This window comes from Lithobates pipiens, unplaced genomic scaffold (genome assembly GCF_037356315.1).
Source record: "Lithobates pipiens isolate NorthernLeopardFrog02 unplaced genomic scaffold, aLitPip1_a1.2 Scaffold_18, whole genome shotgun sequence".
Lineage (NCBI taxonomy): Eukaryota > Metazoa > Chordata > Amphibia > Anura > Ranidae > Lithobates > Lithobates pipiens.
In genome coordinates, this window is record NW_027507758.1 from 289,870,691 (window position 1) to 289,894,510 (window position 23,820).

At 41.8% G+C, this 23,820-nt stretch overlaps 1 protein-coding gene across 1 annotated transcript in view; it reads left to right on the top strand.

Moving 5' to 3' along the window:
* The window catches only part of LAMA4 (laminin subunit alpha 4), a 183,996-nt gene that overhangs the window by 35,971 nt on the left and 124,205 nt on the right, over window positions 1-23,820 (top strand). The window contains exon 3 of the mRNA XM_077487095.1: window positions 21,695-21,822. Within this exon, the coding sequence (XP_077343221.1) occupies window positions 21,695-21,822 (128 nt within the window). The remainder of the gene's footprint in view (window positions 1-21,694; window positions 21,823-23,820) is intronic.

Consider the following 23,820-nt stretch of genomic DNA (forward strand, 5'->3'; position numbering starts at 1 on the left):
AATAGGTTAATTAACACAACAAATCGAGGGTTACTAGGCCACTGATACCAATGCTGGGGGTTATTATTGTAGCCACTTGTACCAGTGCTGGAGGTTTTATTGTGATCACTGGTGCTAATGCTGGTGGTTTTTACTGCAGTCACTGATACCAAAACTAGGGGTTCATATTCGCACTCACTGACAGCAATGCTGGGATTTTTTCCATCAAACATCAATGATTTACATTTGAACAGCACAACATTTAGCCAATTTACATTCATTAGTTTGACCCATTCACAAAAATTTATGTAAATGTACTTTCACTGGGTGAATGTTTTTGCAAATCCTTTGTAAATCAAGCCCCAAATGTTGGTCAAATCTTGTTTAAAATCCAGTAAAAGCCTATTTGGAAAGAATCCAGTCTAATAGACAAGCAATTTTTTAAAAGGAGTGGGAAGCTTGGTGCTGCCATGGAGAAAAAAAAAAGTTTTGAAATACCATACAGCAGGAAAGGTTTCTTTCATATATACCTTTAAGAGTGAAAAAAAATACACAAATCTTTTAAATTGCATGCTTGGGTTATCTCTATCTATATGTGGCGTTATGGAACAGTAAAGTTTTCACAGTTTTTTTTTTTTCTTTTACAATTAGCTTGACATACTGTACAGTCTGTCCCAGTCTGATTCATTGCAAAAAAAAATTATTTTTTTCAGTTAGTTTTATCAGCGACACATGCTTTTTCATCAAGCGTTATCTAGCCGGCAGTTATGACTTGGCCTGCTGTTCAATGAGGCTGTCCCTGTTCATGTTGATGCAAAAGCATCCTTCTGAATTGCTATCAAGCTCTCATTCAGAATTAAGATAACACAGATAATGCAGCATTGTAAAATTGGCCAAGACTGGGCCCAAATGTACTAGAGACACAGAGCACAGGCAAGTATATTCATGTAAAAATTAGGAGATTGTGATAAAGCAGACTATAATTGGCCAGCAACAGGACAGTTTTAATCATGGATAATAGGCCTAATCAATGTACACCTTACTTTTTTTTATTAATAGGATAGAGGAGTACAGGTAATGTGAGAGATATAATGTGACACAGTTCAGTCATACACTGTTTTTGCACTTTTTTGTCTTTGAAGTGATGCAGCAGCACATCCTTCACTTGTTGATGCGCATACAAAGTGATCACAGGTCGTTCAATCTCTCCAAGCTGGAGTACTGGACTCTGCTATTTACAGTTTGCAATCACCATACTTATCCATCCACCTTGTTGGAGGTTCAGAGAACTGTTCAGAAAGCTGGTGAGCTGTGATCCTTTCGTATGGTCAGTAAAGTAAAGTAAAGTAAAATCCTATCAACATAAAATAAAAACCAATATACCCTCAAAAGAAATCAAAACACCAAAATAGCATCCACAAATCAAGAAGCCTTGGAACAGAAGAAGACAGTTTGCTATGGACAGGGTGGCTGCTAAAAGTGAACCACAAACTAAAATTAAAGAAAAAATCCCCCAATAATAAGAACAAACAAAAGCAGCAAAGAAGGTGATTTCCCAAATTGCTGGCAATCAGAATTAAAGCATAGCATAGCTCCTAACTTATTCTAATCTCACCTTATACAGTTTTTAACTTTCTCCATTCCTCACCCACACAGGCCTCAATACATTTACACTTTTGCTGCTTCAAGCCCCCCTTTAATTTTGAGTCGGTTGTCATATCTGACCACACCCTTATTGGCCTTTCTAAGCCTTATGATCATGGCTCAAATCCAAACCTCATACCATTTGCAGAGGGTATTATTCTAAGCCTCAGTTTTCAAAGGAGAGACAAATAAAGCTCTCCTTCATACATCCTCCATAGCCTAGAAAAGTCTAAAGCGGACTGTGAGACCCACAGGAGTAGATAATGCTAGTATCTGTCTGGCGTCAAAATAAAGTGGAAAGTATGAACATTTATCTCGGCCTTCTCTAGGGCTGAGATACTACTATTTTATGGAAAAAAATGCCCCTGAAGATAGAAAATTGTTTTCGCTATCTTTCCAATTACATCTGTTTAGGCAATCACAAAATACAAATGTAAAGTGTCACTTTGATAAGATAAAGGGTTGCTGATAGGTATAGAGTGCCTAGGGGTTTATAGCCCCATTCCATATGCCTAAATTCCAACCATTCTGGTCTTCCCAAGCTGCTAGTATTGAAGCTTTTTGTAACACCCAAAAAAGAAAAAAGAACCATCAAATTAAAACCTTATATGCTTATATAAATGAGAATAAACTTGAAAAGTTTGTGCATCCTCATCAAATGGATGAGGAGACAAAAAAGTATAGGAGCGGGAGCTTTCAGCAAAAATCATATATGTGTAACTCAAGAATAAATAAACCTGAACTTAGCTCAACCACCTACACGCTTGACAAAAAAAAACTCTCACAGTCCACCGTACATCTCAATAAGGCAAAAAGTTTATGGGTATGAAAAAGTTAAAATCAGCAATGGCGCCGTCCATGTTTTCTGTTCTGCCAAATTCAGAATGACTTTGATGCTGAGGGGTAGAGGTGTTTACACATGCAGTAGCTTTTTGTGCCCCTACTGCTGGGCTATTCTCATTGAGAAAAGCATTGTCACTTCCTTATAGTTTTAAAGTTTTCCCATGCACTTCCTCTTCCAACACATTCCTATTACCCAACACATTCCTTTTGGGAGGCAGTCCATCATTCTGATGTGCCAGTAACAATGTACAGGGACGGAAGGCAATTGGAAAGTTTTAACACTACGGGGGTTATTTACTAAAGGAAAATCCACTTTGCACTGAAAGTGCACTTGGAGGTAAAGTCGCTGTAGACCTGAGGGGGACATGCATGGAAAATAAAAAACGGCATTTTAGCTTGCACATGATTGGATGATAAAATCAGCAGAGCTTCCACTCATTTCAGATCTAACCCTTTGATTTAGAGCGACTGCACTTCCAAGTGCACTTGCAGTGCAAAGTGGATTTGCCTTTCGTAAAAAAACGTCTATGGGTAACCCAAGAATAAAAAAAACAAAATTTAGCTCAACCGCCTCCATGCTTGACAAAACAAAAAACTCTCACAGCCAAACATACCTCTCAATAAGGCAACAAGTTTAATGTTATGAAAAAGTTATGGAAAGCTACATATAAAAACACACATATGACAAGACACATACATTGCTAAAAGAATGTGACCACCTCTACAGTTGTATTGTAGAACCATAAGTGCTATTGTGTTGTATATATTTTATATAATGTCTTTTATATTAGCACTAAGCTTCTTAAGAGAAGAAACATAGATGAAAATGTACACCCTGGTAGCTGGCAAAATTGTCCTGTGAGGTAAAGGAATGAAAATGAACCAAAGAAAGCATGGATATTGCACCCGTCCCAGCTCCAAATGAACACAGACCAATGGCAAATGGTGAAGACAACCAAACACTGGATTAAGTGTTTCTGGAGGCTGGTAGTAGTGGTCTAGAGGAGGTTCAAATGTCATGAACAAGATGTAAAAGTGAAGTATCTTTCATATATTCATGTATTCAATTGTGAAATTACTCTGTATCCTAGACTCCCTCCTTCACACTAAAAATAGATGCACAGTCTATGTAGAGCACTGGGCTACCAATAAGATTCCGGTCTGCTTTTTGATTTCGCCACTGAAGCAGCCAGGAGAAGTCTGGTTAAACCGGTCAGGCAATTTATGTGACCACCTCTGATGTTGTGACCACAACAATATCACCCTGAGGATATGAAGCATGGCACAGCCTGTGATGACCAAACATTGAGTTTGATGAAGCACCCCAGGACCAGATAAGTATTTATTTTATCTTGAAGGAATATTGACTATGTAACAACCTACTTAGTCCAGATTATGCTCTCCAAAGGACTCTACAGGAATCTTATTGGTAGCCCAGTGCTCTACATAGACTGTGCATCTATTTTTAGTGTGAGGGAGGGAGTCTAGGATACAGAGTGATTTCACAATTGAATACATGAATATATGAAAGATGCTTCACTTTCACATCTCATTCCTGACATTTGAACCTACTCTAAACCACTACTACCAGCCCCCGGAAACATTTAATCCAGTGTTTGGTTGTCTTCACCATTTGCCATCGGTCTGTGTTTATTTGGAGCTGGGACTTTGGTGCAATATCCATGCTTTCTGTGGTTCATCTTCACTCCTTTACCTCACATGACAATTTTTCCAGCTACCAGGGTGTACATTTTCATCTATGTTTCTTCTCTTAAGATGCTTAGTGCTAATATAGATGACGATTATATACAATATACTGTATACAACACAATAGCACTCATGGTTCTACAATACAACTGTAGAGGTGGTCACATTCTTTTAGCAATGTATGGGTCTTGTCATATGTGTGTTTTTATATGTAGATTTTTATAACTTTTTCAAACTTTTAAACTTTTCGCCTTATTGAGATGTACGGTGGGCTGTGAGAGTTTTTTGTTTTGTCAAGCATGGAGGCGGTTTAGCTAAATTCAGGTTTTTTAATTCTTGCGTTAAACACATTGTGTTGAAGCTTTCCAACTGCCTTCCGTCCCTGTACTTTTTTACTGGCACATCAGAATGATGGACTGCCTCCCAAAAGGAATATGTTGGGTAATAGGAATGTGTTGAAAGAACAAGTGCATGGGAAAACTTTAAAACTATAAGGAAGTGGCAATGCTTTTCTCAATCAGAATAGCCCAGCACCAGGGGGACAAAAAGCTACTGCATGTGTAAACACCTCTACCCCTCAGGATCAAAGTCGCTCTGAAGAGAATTTGGCAGAAAAGAAAACATGGAAGGTGCCATTGCTGATTTTAAGTTGCATGCTCCTGGGCTTGCAGTTCCTACTTGTCAGTAGTCTAACAGATTCCTTTTAAATGTATTTTCTTTAGAAAATATTATTTATAAAAATCAAAAATTTCAAAATCATTGATGTGTTTTTGTAAATGGATTTTCTGTTGTCTATGTTTAAATACTGACTTCTCAAAGTACAGAATAATTATGTAGTAGAAAAAAGGGATCTCTTTATAACCATATTTGACAAATGTCTTTCTTGTGTGGTGTTTCCGTTCTCAGACTAGCAATGGATCACCACCACATATGGAATAGTTAGGACAAGTTTTTTTACCATGACAATATTTCCTCTCATACTTAACCTACTATGTATTCTCAATGAAATCATTTAAGCAGAAAGGCATAAAGTTGAATGTAATTGAACAAGGGAGTCTTTGTGTTTGTGATGTTCCAGAGGAAGAAGCGTAGATTATTAAATCTGGAAGGTCACAGCCAAAAGTTCCTATTTAAAATCTTTGAAATGCCAGAGACAACTTGTAAAATCTCCTTTTAAGTAATATTTGATGTGTTTTGAGATGACCCTTTCTTACCCACAGTTCTTAACATCAGAGCAGTCCCTTCTTAACTTTGTCATAAGTACTCTGGGAAAAATGTTTAATTTAGCAGGAGCAATGATTTGTCCAAAAGGTACGCATATGTAAGTTGCCTGTAAATGCTTTTTTTTTGCAGATTTGAATAATACAATTTGCAATATAAGCTATATTAAATATGATCCGAGGTAATCACAGTTCAGCATATTTGAAATGGTATAACTAGAAATGTTTTGTTGGTAATGTAAAGTATGGGCATCAACTCTATAACTACACCACCCTTAACCTTTAGCAGCTACCTTTCTGGGATGCTTTGTTTGAATCTACTATTGTGATTGCCCCAAGATCTTATATAGATGGTGAATTCTTGGATGTGTACTGAGGAGCCCATATTACAAAAGTTATTTTCACATACAAGTCTTTTTTAAATGTGTGTTGGTTTAGAGCAGTGGTCTCCAAACTGTTGCCCCTTTCTTGCTTTTATCCCTTGGAACACTATTCCATCCATTGACTCCAACAATTGGGCACATGTTCTCTCATTGACACCAACAATTGGGCATGTGTTCTCTCATTGACACCAACAATGGAGCATTTGTTCTCTCATTGACACCAACAATTAGTAATGAGTCCTGCCATGGACATCGACAATGGGGTGCTGTTCCTCCCAATGACACCAAAAATGGGGCTTACTCCTACTGAGACCAACAAGGGTCTTGATTCCTCCAAAGGTGTGGTATGGTTCCTCTGACTGACACCAACGATGGGGCATGGTTCTTCTGACTGACACCAATGGTGGGGCATGGTCCCTCCAGCTGACACCAACGGTAAGGCACGGTTCCTCTGACTAACACCAGCGGTGAGGCATGGTTCTTACGACTGAAACCAAAAATGGAGCTCGGTTCCCTTGACTGACACCAAGACATTTTCTACTCCCACTGGCCTCAGTCCACCCCCCACCCGCTCTGTGCTCTCAGCTCACAGGATTTGGCTGATAGAACACAGACCAATGGCTCCTGCTATTCTTAGCAAAGCCTGTGAGACCAGGAAGAGAGGGAGAGAAGACCTGCAGCCCAGCACATCGCTGGATTGAAACTAGGGTCATATAAGTGTTAGGGAGGGGGGAACACCCCAAGGAAGTTGTTTTACTGTAATGCAGAGAATGCTTTAAGGTAAAAAAAACATTTAGACTTTAGAATCAATTTAAGACTTGATAAAGACTAACATCTTTTAAAGACATTAAGAATGGCTAGCTGGTGTTCCTATGCCATTAGGAGATGCTTTTAAAGTGGTTGTAAATCTTTACATATACCCAGCGAAGTGACTGGCCTCAGGTAATACACAAAGATAAAGCGAATCCTCCTAAATAAGTTGTACCTGTCAATCTGCAGTCTTCTCTACATCAGCTGGGGCTCCCTCCCCAGTCTCATTTATTCTCTTGGTGTCAGGAAAACTTGTAAGAAGTGATTCATGCTGATAACAGAGGATTGAAGCAGCAAACGGAAATTAAACTTAGTGCTATTAAAAAGACAAGTAAATACTATAGAGGGATATGCTTAGCTCACATTTCATGTCTGTGGTTTACAACCAGCTTAAGTGAAATGATTTTTTGTTTTAGGCTCCTCAGTACACATCCAAGAATTCACTGTCTACTGAGTTGTCCTGCATTGCGAGGTTACAGCCTAGGACCAGAACTGGGTCCACTCACTATACATTTATATCAAAGATCTGTTTCTTTGAAAAGAAACATATATACATCAGAACCATCTCTCCCTTTGGTCCAGCACTATAATACACACAAGAGAAATGTATGTGGCAGATTACAGATCCTGGACAGGCTAGGACTTAGGGCTAGTGGGTGACTCAAGCCAGAGGGTGCAAAAAGGGGAATAATAACATGCTAGGGTGAAAAAATCAAGCTGGACATAAACAGTACCAAAGTTGGAGTAAATAAGGGAAGTGCTAGAGATTGTTACCAGGGGTAACAGGAAGTTAAAAAACTAGGTAAGGAGCTAATGGCATAGCAAGGAAACATAGGCCAATGTCAGCTACCAGTGTCAACGCATAACTAAAAAAAATATATTTTGGAGTTGACAAAACGTCAAGTAAAAAAAAAGCTCTAAAGACCAATTAATCTCTGACAGTGTATCACTATAAGGAAGTCAGGCTATATATACAGTAACAAATGTTATCCTCCGTTACTTCTTTATATTTCACTTTTGCAGTGCTGTTGATTAGTGCACTGTTTGGGGGAACTGTGTCTGGGAGAGCCAGGCCATTGTTTTCTGTGAGAAAGTTGTGGTCCAACTCTATAGATTGCTGCAGCACTTATTAGTCAAATAAAAACTAAAAGATCAGATGTATCACCATAAGGGTTTATTTGGGCTTTAAATATGTATTTAGAGTTTGAAGCACCTGTAAAGCATGTGTAGCGCCCACCACACTTAGGTGGGTGCTAAATAGGTTTAGATAAGGTAAGTGTTAGGTAAATTTAACCAGGGCCTTGCACTTTTAGGCCTGGTTGTCTGTTTTGGGAGAGGGAAGTGTCAGAGTAGAGGGGTGTATGGCCACCTACACTCTGACCCAGAAAGATCCCTCTTTATCATCCACTGGAAATGTTCTGGAAGGGAGGTGGACTTGAGACTGGGGTGCAGGCAGCTGGTATGGAGAGTCCTGGACCAATCATTAAATTGCATTGGCAGGGACAGGACTCGCATATAAGCTGGGGTCACATGCTCCAGTGGAGGTTCATGGGAGGAGTTGGAAGCAGAGAAGGAGGAAAAATGTAGCGAACAAGGAGCAGGCTTGAAGGCCTGGGGGTTCAGAGACCCCAGTGCTGGATAGCAGGAGCGGACTTGGAAGCCTGAGGGTTCAGAGACCTCAGTGCTGTATAGTCACAATGTAATCTGCAGGAGTGGACCGGGCATCCCTGCCTGGGATGTACCAGACCATGCAGAGGAAGAAGTAATTGAAAAGAGGACGGAGTAAACTGGGATCGACCTTCTGTGGCAATCATGGACTGTCGATGGGAGAGAGCAAAGGGATTGCAACCCAGCAGTGCTTATCCATCAAGGACTTTCCTGAACTAACGCCGGGAGGATTGCAGGAGTCAAGAAAGGCAGGTGAGGCCTGGGGCTTCTAACATCAACATACCACAATGTTTATCAGAGGGGCATTGGTCAGTTCACTATAGGAAAGGACATGGGACAGAAATAAGAACCAGAGTGTTAGAGGCAACTAATAAAAGTTTTCTAAAAGTTATCATGGACTTTACAAATGTCATATTACCTGTAGCTTGTGTATGCTCAGCTTAAATATCCTGACTGTGGTAATAATAAAATATTCAGACAAATAGCAATGCACAGATTACAAAGGAACAATTTCCATCAGTGAGGAAAGTCACAATGTTTCTGGACTGCAGCCAAACAAAATCTCGGTATGGTCAATAAACCGCATATGGATGTTATTATTCTCTCTCTTTATATACACAACTATATACACAGTACGAGTGTGTGTGTGTGTGTGTGTGTGGTGTGTGTGTGTGTGTATCTAGTGGTGCTGTTTTGAGCATCACCTCCCTGTAGCTTTTTCTTGACCAAGTAAAATGACAGTTAACCTACACAATATTTTGACCACATTAGTGAACAACTGAAGTTGTTTTTTAATTGGAAAGGAATGTATGTGAATTCTTTAAAAACACAAAAGGGCAGGCTCTCTGCATGTGGTAACAGCTGGAATTATCAGAAGAAGAGATAAGCAATATGTGATGACAAATGTTTGAATTTTGTTTTGCAACCTTTCCAAGTAAAGCTGGCCATAGATGGTTTGAATTTCGGCCCGTACAGCAGGGACTGGCCGAGATTTGATCCTTGTATAGGGCAGGGTTCCATTGATTGACTTGGGTACAACCAGTGGATTTCTAGCATGTGATTATTGACAGCGGCTATCACTGAAATCACTGCTGGGTACACTAATCCTATAAACAGCATAAAGACAATTCATCCACAGCACTGTCCCTTACCTAATTATATGTGTCATAACATATAACAAAATAAAAACCAAAGTTAGGTCTCTTAATTCCTAGCCATAAGTGCACCCTCTTGTGAATAAAGTTCACCAATTATAGAGCCAAATAACATTCATCCTCTTTGATCCCTGTGATCACCCCCCACTGTGCCCCCGCATTCAGAGACCTTTGACCCTCTGCTGTTAATCAAAAGAGTCCATTATATTTATACAGTAGATATCTTCCCTCTTGGGTTCTTCCATATACTCCAGCACTCTTCAGGTTTTCTTGTCCCGGCCACCTTAAAAATGGACCAGTACTACTCAATAGGACAACTCCATTACTCTGGCTTTATTAAAGAAAAAAAGGGAGAAAAGTGCCATAGTGTAGTATTTTTTATTATATAAAACTACGACTCCAATGCACTAACTTGTATACTACTTAAAACCACATTTAGACACAGAAACAAGCCTAGGCTTGCGTTTCACGGGCCTGGAGTTTTGTTTCTTTCAGTAATTGAACTGTCCTACCAAATGGTACTGGGGCATTTTGGAGGAGGAAAAGGAGCCAGGACAAAAAAATCTGAGCAGTACTGGAGTATATGGAAGACCCTGGCAGGGGAGATATCCATAAGCATACTGTAATTGACTCTTATGCTTAACAGCAGAGGGTCAAAAATCTCTCATGAGTGCGGAAGCATGGAGGGGGGCATGAAGTAATCACAGGCAGGGGCGTACCAAGTGGTTGGCGAGACCGGCACCCACCAGGAGCATAGGCCAGGGGGGGGCGCAAATTGGCAGTGTTCTACTCAGTGCCACACTAGTCCCGACTCCCGCTGAGGCCGCCCGCTGCACTGGCTCCTGGCTCCCAGCCAGTGGGGTAGGGTGCAGGGGTAGCTGGAGCCAGTGGCGTAACTAAAACCTTCAGGGCCCCGATGCAGGAAACCTTGGAGGCCCCCCCCCGACCTCCGGACAGGGCTCTTTCCTCCGAATCCGATGGTGGAACACCAGGGCCCAGTCCCAAGTGGGTGGCCGCATATAAAGGAACCGATTTAAAAAACATCAATTACAGCCACTGTGCCCATCAAACGCCACAACTGTACCATCAAATGTTACCACTCTGCCCATCAAACTCTGCCGCTGTGCCCATCAAATGCTACCGATGTGCCAATCAAATGCTGCCAGTGTACCCATCAAATGCTGCCACTGTGCCCATCAAATGCCGCCACTGTGCCCATCAAATGCCGCCACTGTGCACATCAAATGCTGCCACTGTGAATCCCCACAACCCACTCACTGTCTGCCCGCCACTTACTCTGTCTTGGTGGGGCAGCGGGTAACGGGCATGAGCGGGGTCCTCCATGCATCTCCTGCCATCCTCATCTCCCATCCTCTCCTCCTGATAGGCGTCCCATAGCTGCACCTATCGTTTCAGCCAATCAGGTGATGGGTAACAGACCCACACACCTGATTGGGGGAGAAGCGGTTCAGTGTTAGGAAAGTGAATATTAATTCCCTTTTCTAACACACCTGGGTAGACTGTGAGCGTCAAGCATGGCGCTAGCAGTTCACCTATTTTGAAGCCTATTAGAGCCCATGGCTCTAATCAGGTGCTGCAAAAACACCCCCCACCGCTGTAATTCAGGTGCCTGGCACCCCAAAAGGGACCAGACACCTACATATGGGGGTGGCAGCGGTGGCCATGGATAGATTCATGCTATGCTATGCATGAATCTATCCATTGGTCATAGAGGGGGTGGCTGGAGAGAGGGGGTGGCACCTGTGCACCCTTTTGGATGCACCGCCACTGATAAACGCATGAGCATTCACATACATACATATGCATACATGCACACTCACATACATGCGCACACACACATGCATACATACACATACATATATGAGCACACACACACATACAAGCATGCTCACACACACACACATGCATGCTCACACACACACACACACACACACTCACACACACACATACATACAAGCATGCTCACACACACACACATACAAGCATGCTCACAAACACACATACAAGCATGCTCACACACACAAGCACATACAAGCATGCTCACATACACACATACAAGCATGCTCACACACACACACAAGCGCATACAAGCATGTTCACACACACACACACATACAAGCATGCTCACACACATGCACACATACAAGCATGCTCACACACACACACACACAAGCATGCTCACACACATACAAGCATGCTCACACACACACATACAAGCATGCTCACACACACACAAGCACATACAAGCATGCTCACAGACACACAAGCCTGCTCACACACACAAGCACATACAAGCATGCTCACACACACACATATATATAAACACAAATACAGTAGCTAGTCTTATGGAAAAAAAAAAAGGCAGACATTTACCTTGGCTCTTCCTGCCGGGTACTGCACTGTAGGGGGAGACAAAGAGCACACACACTTTAATGTGACGATTTCAGTTCGGCTGATGATCGGGGAGCTCCTCTCAGCCTCCCCTCCTATGGAAGAGTACAGGGGGCCCTCAAGGCCCCCCTGCAGCAAGGGGCCTGGTCGCCATGGTGATCTTGGCGACCCCTATAATTCCGCCACTGGCTGGAGCACTCAAGAGGTGCAGAAATCAGTGCCATGCCCCCTCTAGCACACCAGTGGTTCCATCCACCTGCTCCTCCTCTCCCCCACCCCCCCTCTTTGATGTCCGCTCCATCCTCCTGACCATCCCTGGTCTCGATGTGCGGTGACGGGCGGCTCAAGAGATGCGGCTGTCCTGGAAGGAGAGGATCCCCACAGTGCTCTTTCCACTTCCAGTATGCCTGAGCCTATTACACAAATTTGGTTTCCTTCTCCCGCCCCCCTCTCTCCCCGTCTGTGTGCTGCTGCATCTGTGAAGGGAATGTGGGGGTGGGAAGATTAAACAAGCCGACAGCCACATTAAGAGAAACCACTGACTGAAAGCCCCAGGGGAACATCCAAGTGAGTGAGCATTGTGACTAGACCTTGACTCTTCTCTCCCCCCTGCCCCACCTCTCTCTCTCTCTGTGCCCCTTCTCTCTCTCTCTGCCCCCTCTCTCTCTACGCCCCCTCTCTCTCCACCCTCTCTCTCTGCTCTCTCTCTGCCCCCTCTCTCTCTCTGCGCCCACTCTCTCTCTCTCTCTGCCCCCTCTCTCTCTCTCTGCCCTGTCTCTCTGCATCCTCTCTCTCTATGCCCTCTCTCATTCTGCCCTCTCTCATTCTGCCCTCTCTCTGCCCTCTCTCATTCTGCCCTCTCTCTCTGCCCTCTCTCTGTGCCCTCTCTATCTCTGTGCCCTCTCTCTCTGCCCTCTCCCTGTCTGCTCTCTCTCTCTCTCTGCCCAATTTCTCTCTGCACCCACTCTCTCTGCCCTCCCTCTCTCACTCTGTCTCTCTCTGCGTTCTCTCTCTCACTCTGTCTCTCTCTGCCCTCTCTCTATGCCCTCTCTCTCTCTATGTTCTCTCTCTGCCCTCTCTCTCTCTCTCTGCCATGTTTCTCTCTGCGCCCTATCTCTCTGCCCTCTCTCTCACTCTGTCTCTCTCTGCGCTCTTTCTCTCACTCTGTCTCTCTCTGCCCCCCTCTCTCTCTATGCCCTCTCTCTCTGTCCTCTCTCTATGCCCTCTCTCTCTGCCCTCACTCTCTGCACTCACTCTCTCTCTCTCTGCCCTCTCTTTCTCTCCCTGCCCCCTTCCCTCATGCTCTCTCTCTGCCCTCTCTTGCTCTCTCTCTCTTTACCCTATCTCGCTCTCTCTCTGCCCTCTCTCACTCTCTCTCTCCCTGCCCTCTCTCTGCCCTCTCTCTCTCTGTCCGGCTCAGTGGAGTAGCACGCGAGGTGCGAGGAGAGTCAAGGCACCAGGCGCAACTTTTGATCTGAGTCCCCAGGCTTTGGCCGCCATGTTTAATTTCGGGCTGGCCCTTGGCACTCTGTGATTGTAGGTGAGAGACTCCCTTGTGAGTCGTGTTGCTGGCCCGGGGGAGTGGACATGGTCTGGAGAGAGGGAGTAGTCAGTAAGTCTGGTCAGTGTATAGTGTAGAGGTCTGGTCAGTGTGTAGTGTAATGGTCTGGTCAGTGTGTAGTGTAGTGGTCAGTGTGTAGTGGTCAGGTCAGTGTGCAGTGTAGTGTAGTGGTCAGTGTGTAGTGTAGTGGTCTGGTCAGTGTTTAGTGGTCAGTGTGTAGTGTAGTGGTCAGTGTGTAGTGTAGTGGTCTGGTCAGTGTGTAGTGTAGTGGTCAGTGTGTAGTGTAGTGGTCTGGTCAGTGTGTAGTGTAGTGGTCAGTGTGTAGAGTAGTGGTCTGGTCAATGTGTAGTGTAGTGTAGTGTAGTGCAGTGGTCAGTGTGTAATGTAGTGTAGTGTAGTGTAGTGGTCAGTGTGTAGTGTAGTGGTCTGGTCAGGGTGTGGTGTAGTGGTCTGTGTGTAGTGTAGTGGTCTGGTCAGAGTTTAGTGGTCTTTGTTAAAGTATAGTGTAGTGTAGTGGTCAGTGTGTAGTGTAGTGTAGTGTAGTTGTCTAGTCAGTGTGTAGTGTAGTGGTCAGTGTGTAGTGTAGTGGTCTGGTCAGTGTGTAGTGTAGTGTAGTGGTCAGTGTGTAGTGTAGTGGTCTGGTCAGTGTGTAGTGTATTGTAGTGGCCAGTGTGTAGAGTAGTGGTCTGGTCAGTGTGTAGTGTAGTGTAGTGCAGTGGTCAGTGTGTAGTGTAGTGGTCAGTGTGTAGTGTAGTGGTCTGGTCAGGGTGTGGTGTAGTGGTCTGTGTGTGGTGTAGTGGTCTGGTCAGAGTTTAGTGGTCTTTGTTAAAGTATAGTGGTGTGTAGTCAGTGTGTAGTGTAGTGGTCAGTGTGTAGTGTAGTGTAGTGGTCTGGTCAGTGTGTAGTGTAGTGGTCAGTGTGTAGTGTAGTGGTCTGGCCAGTGTGTAGTGTAGTGGTCAGTGTGTAGTGTAGTGTAGTGGTCTGGTCAGTGTGTAGTGTAGTGGTCAGTGTGTAGTGTAGTGGTCTGGTCAGTGTGTAGTGTAGTGGTCAGTATGTAGTGTAGTAGTCAGGTCAGTGTGCAGTGTAGTGGTCAGTGTGTAGTGTAATGTAGTGGTCAGTGTGTAGTGTAGTTGTCTGGTCAGTGTGTAGTGTAGTGGTCAGTGTGTAGTGTAGTGGTCTGGTCAGTGTGTAGTGTAGTGTAGTGGTCAGTGTGTAGAGTAGTGGTCTGGTCAGTGTGTAGTGTAGTGTAGTGCAGTGGTCAGTGTGTAGTGTAGTGGTCTGGTCAGTGTGTAGTGTAGTGGTCTGGCCAGTGTGTAGTGTAGTGTAGTGGTCTGGTCAGTGTGTAGTGTAGTGGTCAGTGTGTAGTGTAGTGGTCTAGCCAATGTGTAGTGTAGTGTAATGGTCTGGTCAGTGTGTAGTGTAGTGGTCAGTGTGTAGTGTAGTGGTCAGTGTGTAGTGTAGTGGTCTGGTCAGTGTGTAGTGTAGTGTAGTGGTCTGGTCAGTGTGTAGTGTAGTGTAATGGTCTGGTCAGTGTGTAGTGTAGTGGTCAGTGTGTAGTGTAGTGGTCAGTGTGTAGTGTAGTGGTCTGGTCAGTGTGTAGTGTAGTGTAGTGTAGTGGTCAGTGTGTAGTGTAGTGGTCTGGTCAGTGTGTAGTGTAGTGTAGTGCAGTGGTCAGTGTGTAGTGTAGTGGTCTGGTCAGTGTGTAGTGTAGTAGTCTTGCCAGTGTGTAGTGTAGTGGTCTGGTCAGTGTGTATTGTAGTGGTCTGGCCAGTGTGTAGTGTAGTGTAGTGGTCTGGTCAGTGTGTAGTGTAGTGGTCTGGTCAGTGTGTAGTGTAGTAGTCTTGCCAGTGTGTAGTGTAGTGGTCTGGTCAGTGTGTATTGTAGTGGTCTGGCCAGTGTGTAGTGTAGTGTAGCACTACACTACACACTGACCACTGCACTACACTACACTACACACTGACCAGACCATTACACTACACTACACACTGGCCAGACCACTACTCTACACACTGACCACTACAATACACTACACACTGACCAGACCACTACACTGCACACTGACCACTACACTACACTACACACTGACCAGACCACTACAGTGTGTAGTGTAGTGGTCAGTGTGTAGTGTAGTGGTCTGGCCAGTGTGTAGTGTAGCGTAATAGTCTGGTCAGTGTGTAGTGTAGTGGTCTGGCCAGTGTGTAGTGTAGTGTAATGGTCTGGTCAGTGTGTAGTGTAGTGGTCAGTGTGTAGTGTAGGGGAAGAGGCAGATTTGAGATAATTATATACAAATGATTACACTTAAAAATGTAGACTGACAATGTATAATACAAAACAGATTACAGCGCACACATGCAAAAATTACATTTATCCTGCAAGGCTAGTTAAAAACACCTGAACATATTCAAAAATACGGGGGTGACAATGTATAATGGGGGGGGCACCGATAAAGATTATTGCCAAGGGTCGCTGGAGACCCTAGGTACGCCTTTGATCACATGAGTCACAGAGGATGAACAATATTTGGCACTATAATTTGTGGACTTTATTTCACAGAGAGTGCACTTATGGCTGGGATTTAAGAGACTTTAAGAGGTTTTTTATTTTATGTTATGCCACATATAATTAAGTAATGGACAGTGATGAGGATAAATGTCTTTATGTTGTTGAGGGAGCTTGATGGTAACTGTGAACAGCGGAAGTGCAAATAAGTCACAGTTCAAGCTAATAGTATTGATTATTATTTTTTTTATGTATTTCTTATTTATTTAATTATTTGTTTTTTTGATAATACATACAGGTGATTGGGGTTTAATGCCATCAACAGGCAAAGAAAAAAAGCCTGGTACATTAGTGTTCCACTGGGCTTAGTAAATATAAGCCATGAACACAAATAGCAAACGTGTGATTGTTGGAGCAAGGGATAGATTTGGGGGAGTAACAAAATTCCAGTCTTATTAAATGACACACATTTCCTTTATGTAGGGTTATCATAAGGGGCTCTGATTTCTCATGCATCTTGCAATTATAATTTAAATAAAACCAATCTGATTTAGTAGTTTTCAAGAGAAGAGTTGGAGTTCCTCTAAGATTTGATGTGTAGATGTGAGAAAAAATATCTCGGTCAAGATTAGAATTCCTACATACACTAATTGTAAAATGATTGGTAATCTTCCACTTAGTAGGCAACTCCTGACATATTTTTGGGTTTTATTCCATAGGATACTCAACTTTTCGAACCCTGTACTATAGACTATGATTAAAGAAATGTATTATCCCGTTTATTTACATGTATGAAATGTTATGTTCATTTATAAAATGCCATACAACCGGTTGCATATAGCTACTTCATACATAGCTCTGGTGACTATGTTTTGAAGAATACATTCATAGCTGTTTGCAACTAAAATGAATAGCAGACATGGACAATAAACACCCAATAAAAACAACCATTAAAGCTGTTTCCTAGCCTTTGCATGAAAGAATAGATGATGTTCAATTTTTTTTCTTGCCAGACTATAACATTATTAGCCTAGGACAATGCACAAGAGATTTTAAAATGTAATTTGTAGATAAAAAGAGAAGCTCTGGCTATAACCATAAAGTCAAAATCACATTGTTGACCAGTTCATCTTCAATAGATGGGGTACCTCCACAACTGAAAAGATCAAAGTGTAAAAGCAAAACAAAGAGTTGTATATGGAGAGCCAACTATGGTTTATCTTGTGATAAAAGACTTTATTGAAGCAAATGTGCAACATTTTAGTGTAAAGGCAAATTTGCCCACCCTACCAGACACCAGGAAATGTTTTAAACAGACCATTGTCAAACAAATTGGCACAGCAGGATCCCAAACACTTCTGCAAATTGAATATATAAATTTGCACACTTCCTTGTGCTTTAAATATAGAAACTAAATACCCCTACTGAGGCTTCCTGGGCGTAAAACACAAGGAAGTGGGCAAATTCATATATTCACTTGTCTGTTTTTAAACCATTTTTTTATTGGTGTCTGGTGGGGAGGGGGGGGGGGGGGGGGGGGGGTTAAATACAATTTACCTTTGCACTAACATTTTGTACATTTGCTTCAAAAGCAAAGTCTTTTATCACAAGATATACCATAGTTGGTTCTCCATATACAACTCTTTGTTTTGCTTTTACAGTTTAAAATGTAACACGAGTCATGAGAAGTACCTTTATTATCTCCTTAAAGTCTAACTATGACTTATGAAATCACATTGCACGCAGTCTATCACTATCATTAACACAGCAGTTTCATTTATTTGAGTCCCGCTGTAACAGTTTTATTATCTGTTGATTCTGCCAGTAGATTGAATATTGTTCCACTTCCTGTAACGAGTGACAGTTCTGAATGTTCTGCAGTGAAATCGCACAGTAGCATTGTGACCCTGTGGACAGGATAGTCTTAGCCATGCAGTTTTTTTTTTAAATCATGTTTTATTGAAAAAAATTGTATCCATAAACAAAAACAAAGTTCAAATAGAAAAGGTCAAGGTCTCAATACAGCAAGTATTTAGCCCCTTAAACATATCAAGCAAGTCAAGGCCATAAATTGTGACTAGATAACCATCTCATTAGATTAAGGCGTAAAAAAAGTTGGCATTGGAGACATGGTAAACTAAACTATGACCTTCAGGACAGAGAACAGAGAAAAGGGCAAAAGCATGTAAGCAGGTGCCTACTTTTTGGGTACACACTATGGGGTTGATTTACAAAAACTGGAGAGTGCAAATACTGGTGTAGTTGTGCAGAGTAGCCAAATGGCTTCCAACTTCAGCTTGTTCAATCTTTGACAAAATAACCTGGAAGCTGATGTTTTTCTATGCAGAGCTGCACCATATTCTGTGTGCACCAGGTTTAGTAAATCAAATCATATGTCTTTTTTTTGTACTGCACTGTGTGTGTATTGGTGAGTTCTTTGAACATGCTTCCCACGGAGGTTAAGAAAGGGTTAAGATTGCCAAACTCCTGGATATTCATGCTCCAGCCTCTTTTTGGTGGCCCATAAACACAAGGGGAGATAACCTTTGAGGGAGTTCAGTCTTCCTCATGGGAACTGACAGGAAGCTGTGCTGCAAGATGTGGCTCCTCTGGGAACACATGGCCACCCTCTTCGAGTACCCAGTCAGGGTACTGGAACCAGAAAATGGACCTTAGACAAGGACTTTCCCTTGCTTAGAGATATGGGCAGCCTGAGTTAGCTAGAATGAACAGGAACTGTGTCAGCAATGATTGTAAAGGACTGTGATCTGGTAACTCTGTACTTGCAATAAACTTTAGCTCCTAAATGCCCAGTCTGAAGTCTCTCAAAAGGGGTGCATGTAAGGCAGATGTATCAACAGAACAGGGCTTATATCAGGGGATTTGTACTACCAAAGGTCTACAAGTGGAGAATGCCGCAAGTGTAAGATCTTATTGCTTTTACTATGGCTAACTGGTAGTGAGTTTGGTGCTTAAGCTGCCATGCATCATGTGTACAGTGTGACTAGCAAAGATGATGGTATGCTCTGGTAGCGAGGTGGTGACTGAATGCAACCTAATCCCTAGTGGTCCCCGGCCCCTATGTACAATGCTCAGCATAAATGAGTACACCCCAACAGATTTCTCAGAAAACCTTTACTTTACTTTCAGAATTACCATTTTCTATGGGACACTATAATACAAAATACCCCCACAAATGTGAGCCATTGATTGAAACCAAGATTTGTTATATTGCACACACAAAAAAAGTATTTTTCCTAACAAATGAATTGAAGACCATGTTGCAAAAATGAAAGCCTTAGGAGTAAAGCTAAATTTTTGTTAACAAAATCCTAATTAACAAGAATTAAACTATAGGTGAGACTAATTATTCATAAAACAGGTCTCCAGCAGACATTTGATTATAAAATGGTGTTACTTAACAAAGAACACCCCTTCCCATGTCACAAGGCTTGAGAAAGAAAATAATTTCTTTACACAAGAAAGTAAAAGGCTACAAGAAGATCAGAAAAACTTTACTTATCAGTCAGAATACTGTAACAAAAGTGATACAAAAAGTTAAAAAAGAAGGAACTGCAAGCATCTCACAAAGAGAAAAAGACCTTCCACGGAAGTTAACACCTTGACAGGAGCATCTTCTGATGAGAAGGGTTGAAGAAATCGCTATGCAAGTTCAATGCAGTTAGCTAACAAAGTAGAAAGCCAAACTAGGGTGATTGTTTCCCATGACACAATATGGCATACACTGCAGAGGAATGGCATGCATGAATGTCATCCACGAAGGAAACCTCTCCTAAAGCCCATGCATGAAAAATCCCACCTAGAATTTGCCAGGACCCATGCTGAGAAAGAATAAGAATACTGGGACTCTGTACTCTGGAGTGATGAGCTCAAGATAAATGTTTTTGGAACTGATTGCTTCAAAACTGTATGGAGTCGCAAAGGTGAGGAGTACACAGAAAAATGTACGGTGCCTACAGCGAAATATGGGGGTGGAAGTGCTCTTCTGTGGGGCTGCATGAGTGCTGCTGGTGTCGGGGAGCTGCATTTCATTGATGGTATAATGAATTCACAGATGTACTGCTCTATATTGAAAGAGAAGATGCTATCATCACTCCGTGCCCTTGGTCGTTGTGCACTTTTCCAACATGACAATGATCCAAAACACACATTTAAGGCCACTGTTGTATTTCTGAAGAAGAACAGGGTGAAAGTTATTCAGTGGCCAAGTATGTCTTATGATCTGAACCCAATTGAACACCTATGGGGAATTCTGAAGAGACAAGTTGAGAATCACACTCCATCCAGCATTCGGGCTCGAAAAGAGGTTGTTCTTGAAGAATGGAAAAGATAGATGTTTCAATATGTCACCAACTTGTTCATTCCATGCCTAGAAGACTTGGTGCTGTCCTTAGAAATCATGGCGGTCATACAAAATACTAGATGTAGTCATTTTTGTTGTGGGTGTATTCATTCTTGCATCAACTAATTTGAGTAAAACTGAAGATTTTGTCATCTAAGTAATTTAATTAGTATTAGTAAAAGTTATTTAAGTTATTATTAACCTTACTTTCATGTAATGAGCTAAAAAACATATTCTATAAAACCCAGTTTTTTCAACATTTTGGAAATTGTTCTTGTGTTCATTGAGATATTGATTAAAATCTTACATTCTAAAAGGGGTATACTTATTTATGCTGATAGGCACTGTAGGAAATAGATATGGCTTGGGGGGGGGGGGCAGTTGGACTATCATGGTACAATACAAATAATATAACAAATAAATAAGTTTCGTGGACATAAGCCGCTTCATTCATTACTGAAGCTTGGGTAAGCAGCTTTGCTCTCTCTCCACTTTTACTTTTAAAGATTTTTTCAAAAATGATGCTGTATGATAACTGTGTAATTTTCTGTGTTCGAGTATTACTTTGTTCTTTTGATCTTATCACAGACAACTTCCTGATGAAGCGGCTTATGTCCGTGAAACTAGTAGAGGAAAATTATGCCTGTGATTAATTGCCCCACCGTGAACACCCACTGGTGACATACTCTGTCTAGCTATGATGTTTTATTTGTAAACGATGAATTGTTTTTTGGCATCAATAAAATCTTCTGTATTTTTTATATATTTATTTGTTATATTATTTGTATTGTACCGTGATAGTCCAACTGCCCCCCCCCCCCTTCATGGTAGCCTGGTTGGGGATTAGGCTCCCGACTTCTAGTTTTGTCATCCCAGACTGACAAATCAAGATGGCTGAAGGTGCCAAACCTGGAAGAAGACTCTGGGAGGTCATTGATGGCAGCGACACGTCCCTTTCACTACAGGGTCTAAAGTTAGCCCATGCTGTAAAAGAAGATGCCATATACCCCCTATGCTGCTTTCTTAAAGCCACTACAAGTGTCTGACATTACTGGGTGTGTCAAACTCCTTCTTCCCCATGGTGCAATGTGGTTCCTTCCACTGGCTTGTACATCCTGTAGTGAGAGAGCAGATATTTGATATACCTGGAAGTATGAAATATCTGTAGTGGTCAGAGAACAGCCAACTGCCACAGTTTTAACACACAGGCCTCCAGAAAGGTAAAGATATGGCATCTTGTTTTACAGCATGAACTTACTTTTGTTTGACCCATGTAGTGACATGGTCACTTTATTATATTTGCTGTTGCTTTTGATGTTGGTACATACACATTTTCCGGTAACATCATAAACAGTATGTTGGATGATCAAACTCAGTGTCAGAATAGCTCATTAATCCCTCATTTGTGCACTGTTCCATTTTTCTCTCTCTTTTTTTTTTTTTTTACACAGGACTGCCAAAGGAATACAACTGGCAAATACTGTGAGAGATGTCCAACTGGTTACATGGCTGATGTAGTCCAAGGAGTATTAAAATCCTGTCTGCAATGTCCCTGTCCACTGCACTTTAGTTCTAACAAGTATGTCACTTTCAATCCTTTGAAAAAGCACAATTCTATAAAGATCACCATCTATATTTTATCCTGAAGAAGGGCTTACATTTAGAATTGTCAGTTCAAATTTTCAATGGCTTGGCAATGGTTGTGTTGGTTAATGTTTCACATACTTAAAGGAGAATTGTAGTCAAGATGTAATGCATATATAAATGCCTATTACTTTGTCTAATTCTTGTACTTAGAAATCATATTTGGCAGAAAACTTCTTCCAGAACAGTTTCCAGCATGATATATAACCATAGGCCTTGGGCCAACACAGTGTTTGTATGTATTAACTCAGCTTTACAGTGGCTTCTGACCAGCAGCAGCTTTGCTAACTTAAAGTATGTCTAAAGCTAAAACTTTTTTCCAATTTGGATTGAGTAGGATAGGGTTGAAATTCAGTTAGAATTTTTTTTTTTCGGCATCTGTGTTGCAGAAGAGATATATCTCTTTACTTCCTATCCTGCAGACTCAACAAGGCATGAAAGGATATTCATCCAATGTAAGGGAAATGTCCATGTAGACCGTTGTCTTCTGAGGGAACAGGTACCCCTAAAAGATTTCTCATATATCCCTGTTCTGGCCCCTCAAAATTGTGGAATCACTCCCACTTTCATCCCCCATTACACTGGAATCAGGCCAATTAAATAGTGAATATCACTAACAGTGACACAGACAGCAATAAAGATTGACAGTGGTTCTAACCCTCAATGCTGTATCTAACCCCCCCCCCCCCCCCAAAAAAAGGGTTGTCTTGACTTTAAAGTAATAACTGAGCTGGGAAGTGGGAAATTTTAGTAGTGTTACTTGACCCTTTGTTGGACTCTTACACAAGTTGCCCCTTCCAAATTTATGCAACTTCCATTAGAATAGGTACTAATACTATACAGAATATCAATTGTATTTAATTCATGTTCTTACCTAATCAGAGTATGCACTATGGTAATTAATCAAATCATGGGCTCAGAGGTAAGCAATCCTCTTGACCAAATTCTTTCATTTTGTTATAGTGTTTACTGGAGAACAGGTTTATAAATATTTGGTCTACCTCTGCCAGTGGGCTGCTTGTCCACTACTTAAATCCCAACCACAGCCAAAACAGTTTTATTAGTTTTGAATCACAAAGGGAAGAGTGAGAGAATTATGTTATTGCTATCTGGGATTTTCACTTAACTTTTAATTTCTGAAACATCAGAACCAGAAATAAGGGTTACTGATGTCACCATTGTAGGAAGACACAAGCTACGTTAAAAATCTGAATGGGATCTAATACTTTTCCACTCTACTTGTAATAAAGTATTGTACTTACTACTTCTGTCCCTATTATTAAAGTCAAATTAAAGCCTCTGGTTGCATAACCAATAAGTAATGGTATTTGTTTTTATTCTTAAGCTGAACTATGTTTGCAGCACACTGGAGAGCCAGAGCACAGCTTTCACACAGAACACAGCGGTCTGACACTAACCCTGCATGGTGCAATAAAAGCCTGATTGTTGTTGGGGAAAGATTTACATCAACAAATCTCATTCTCTTTGAGCAGCATTGTTGATTGGGCCTTATGCAGGGGGGACATAGGCTGCAATAAGTTTGCTATTGCTGTTTGTGTCCTTACTAGGAAGATTATGTCCTAGTGTCAGGGTATCACAGGAACCGAAAACCATAGGAAATCTGGAGGCAGAGACATCAGCAAAAACTATTTTATTTAGTAGAGTAGGGGAAAGATCACAACATATGTCAAGTTGGTATTGCTACCTGAGTCTTCTTCTCCAAGTGACACCTATACTCCTCATTCTTTGTCTTGGTTTCACAAGGATGTAAAGTAAGAAACAATCTACTAAATGCAATCACTAACAGCCATAACAACCTCAGAGAGATCCAAGCCCTTTCCCCACTGTACTCAAAACTGAAAAAAAGCTTTGCCTGAATTTGGGCTTTAACAATCTAAGTAAGCAAAGTGGAAATCTTTGTAAATCTTTTGCA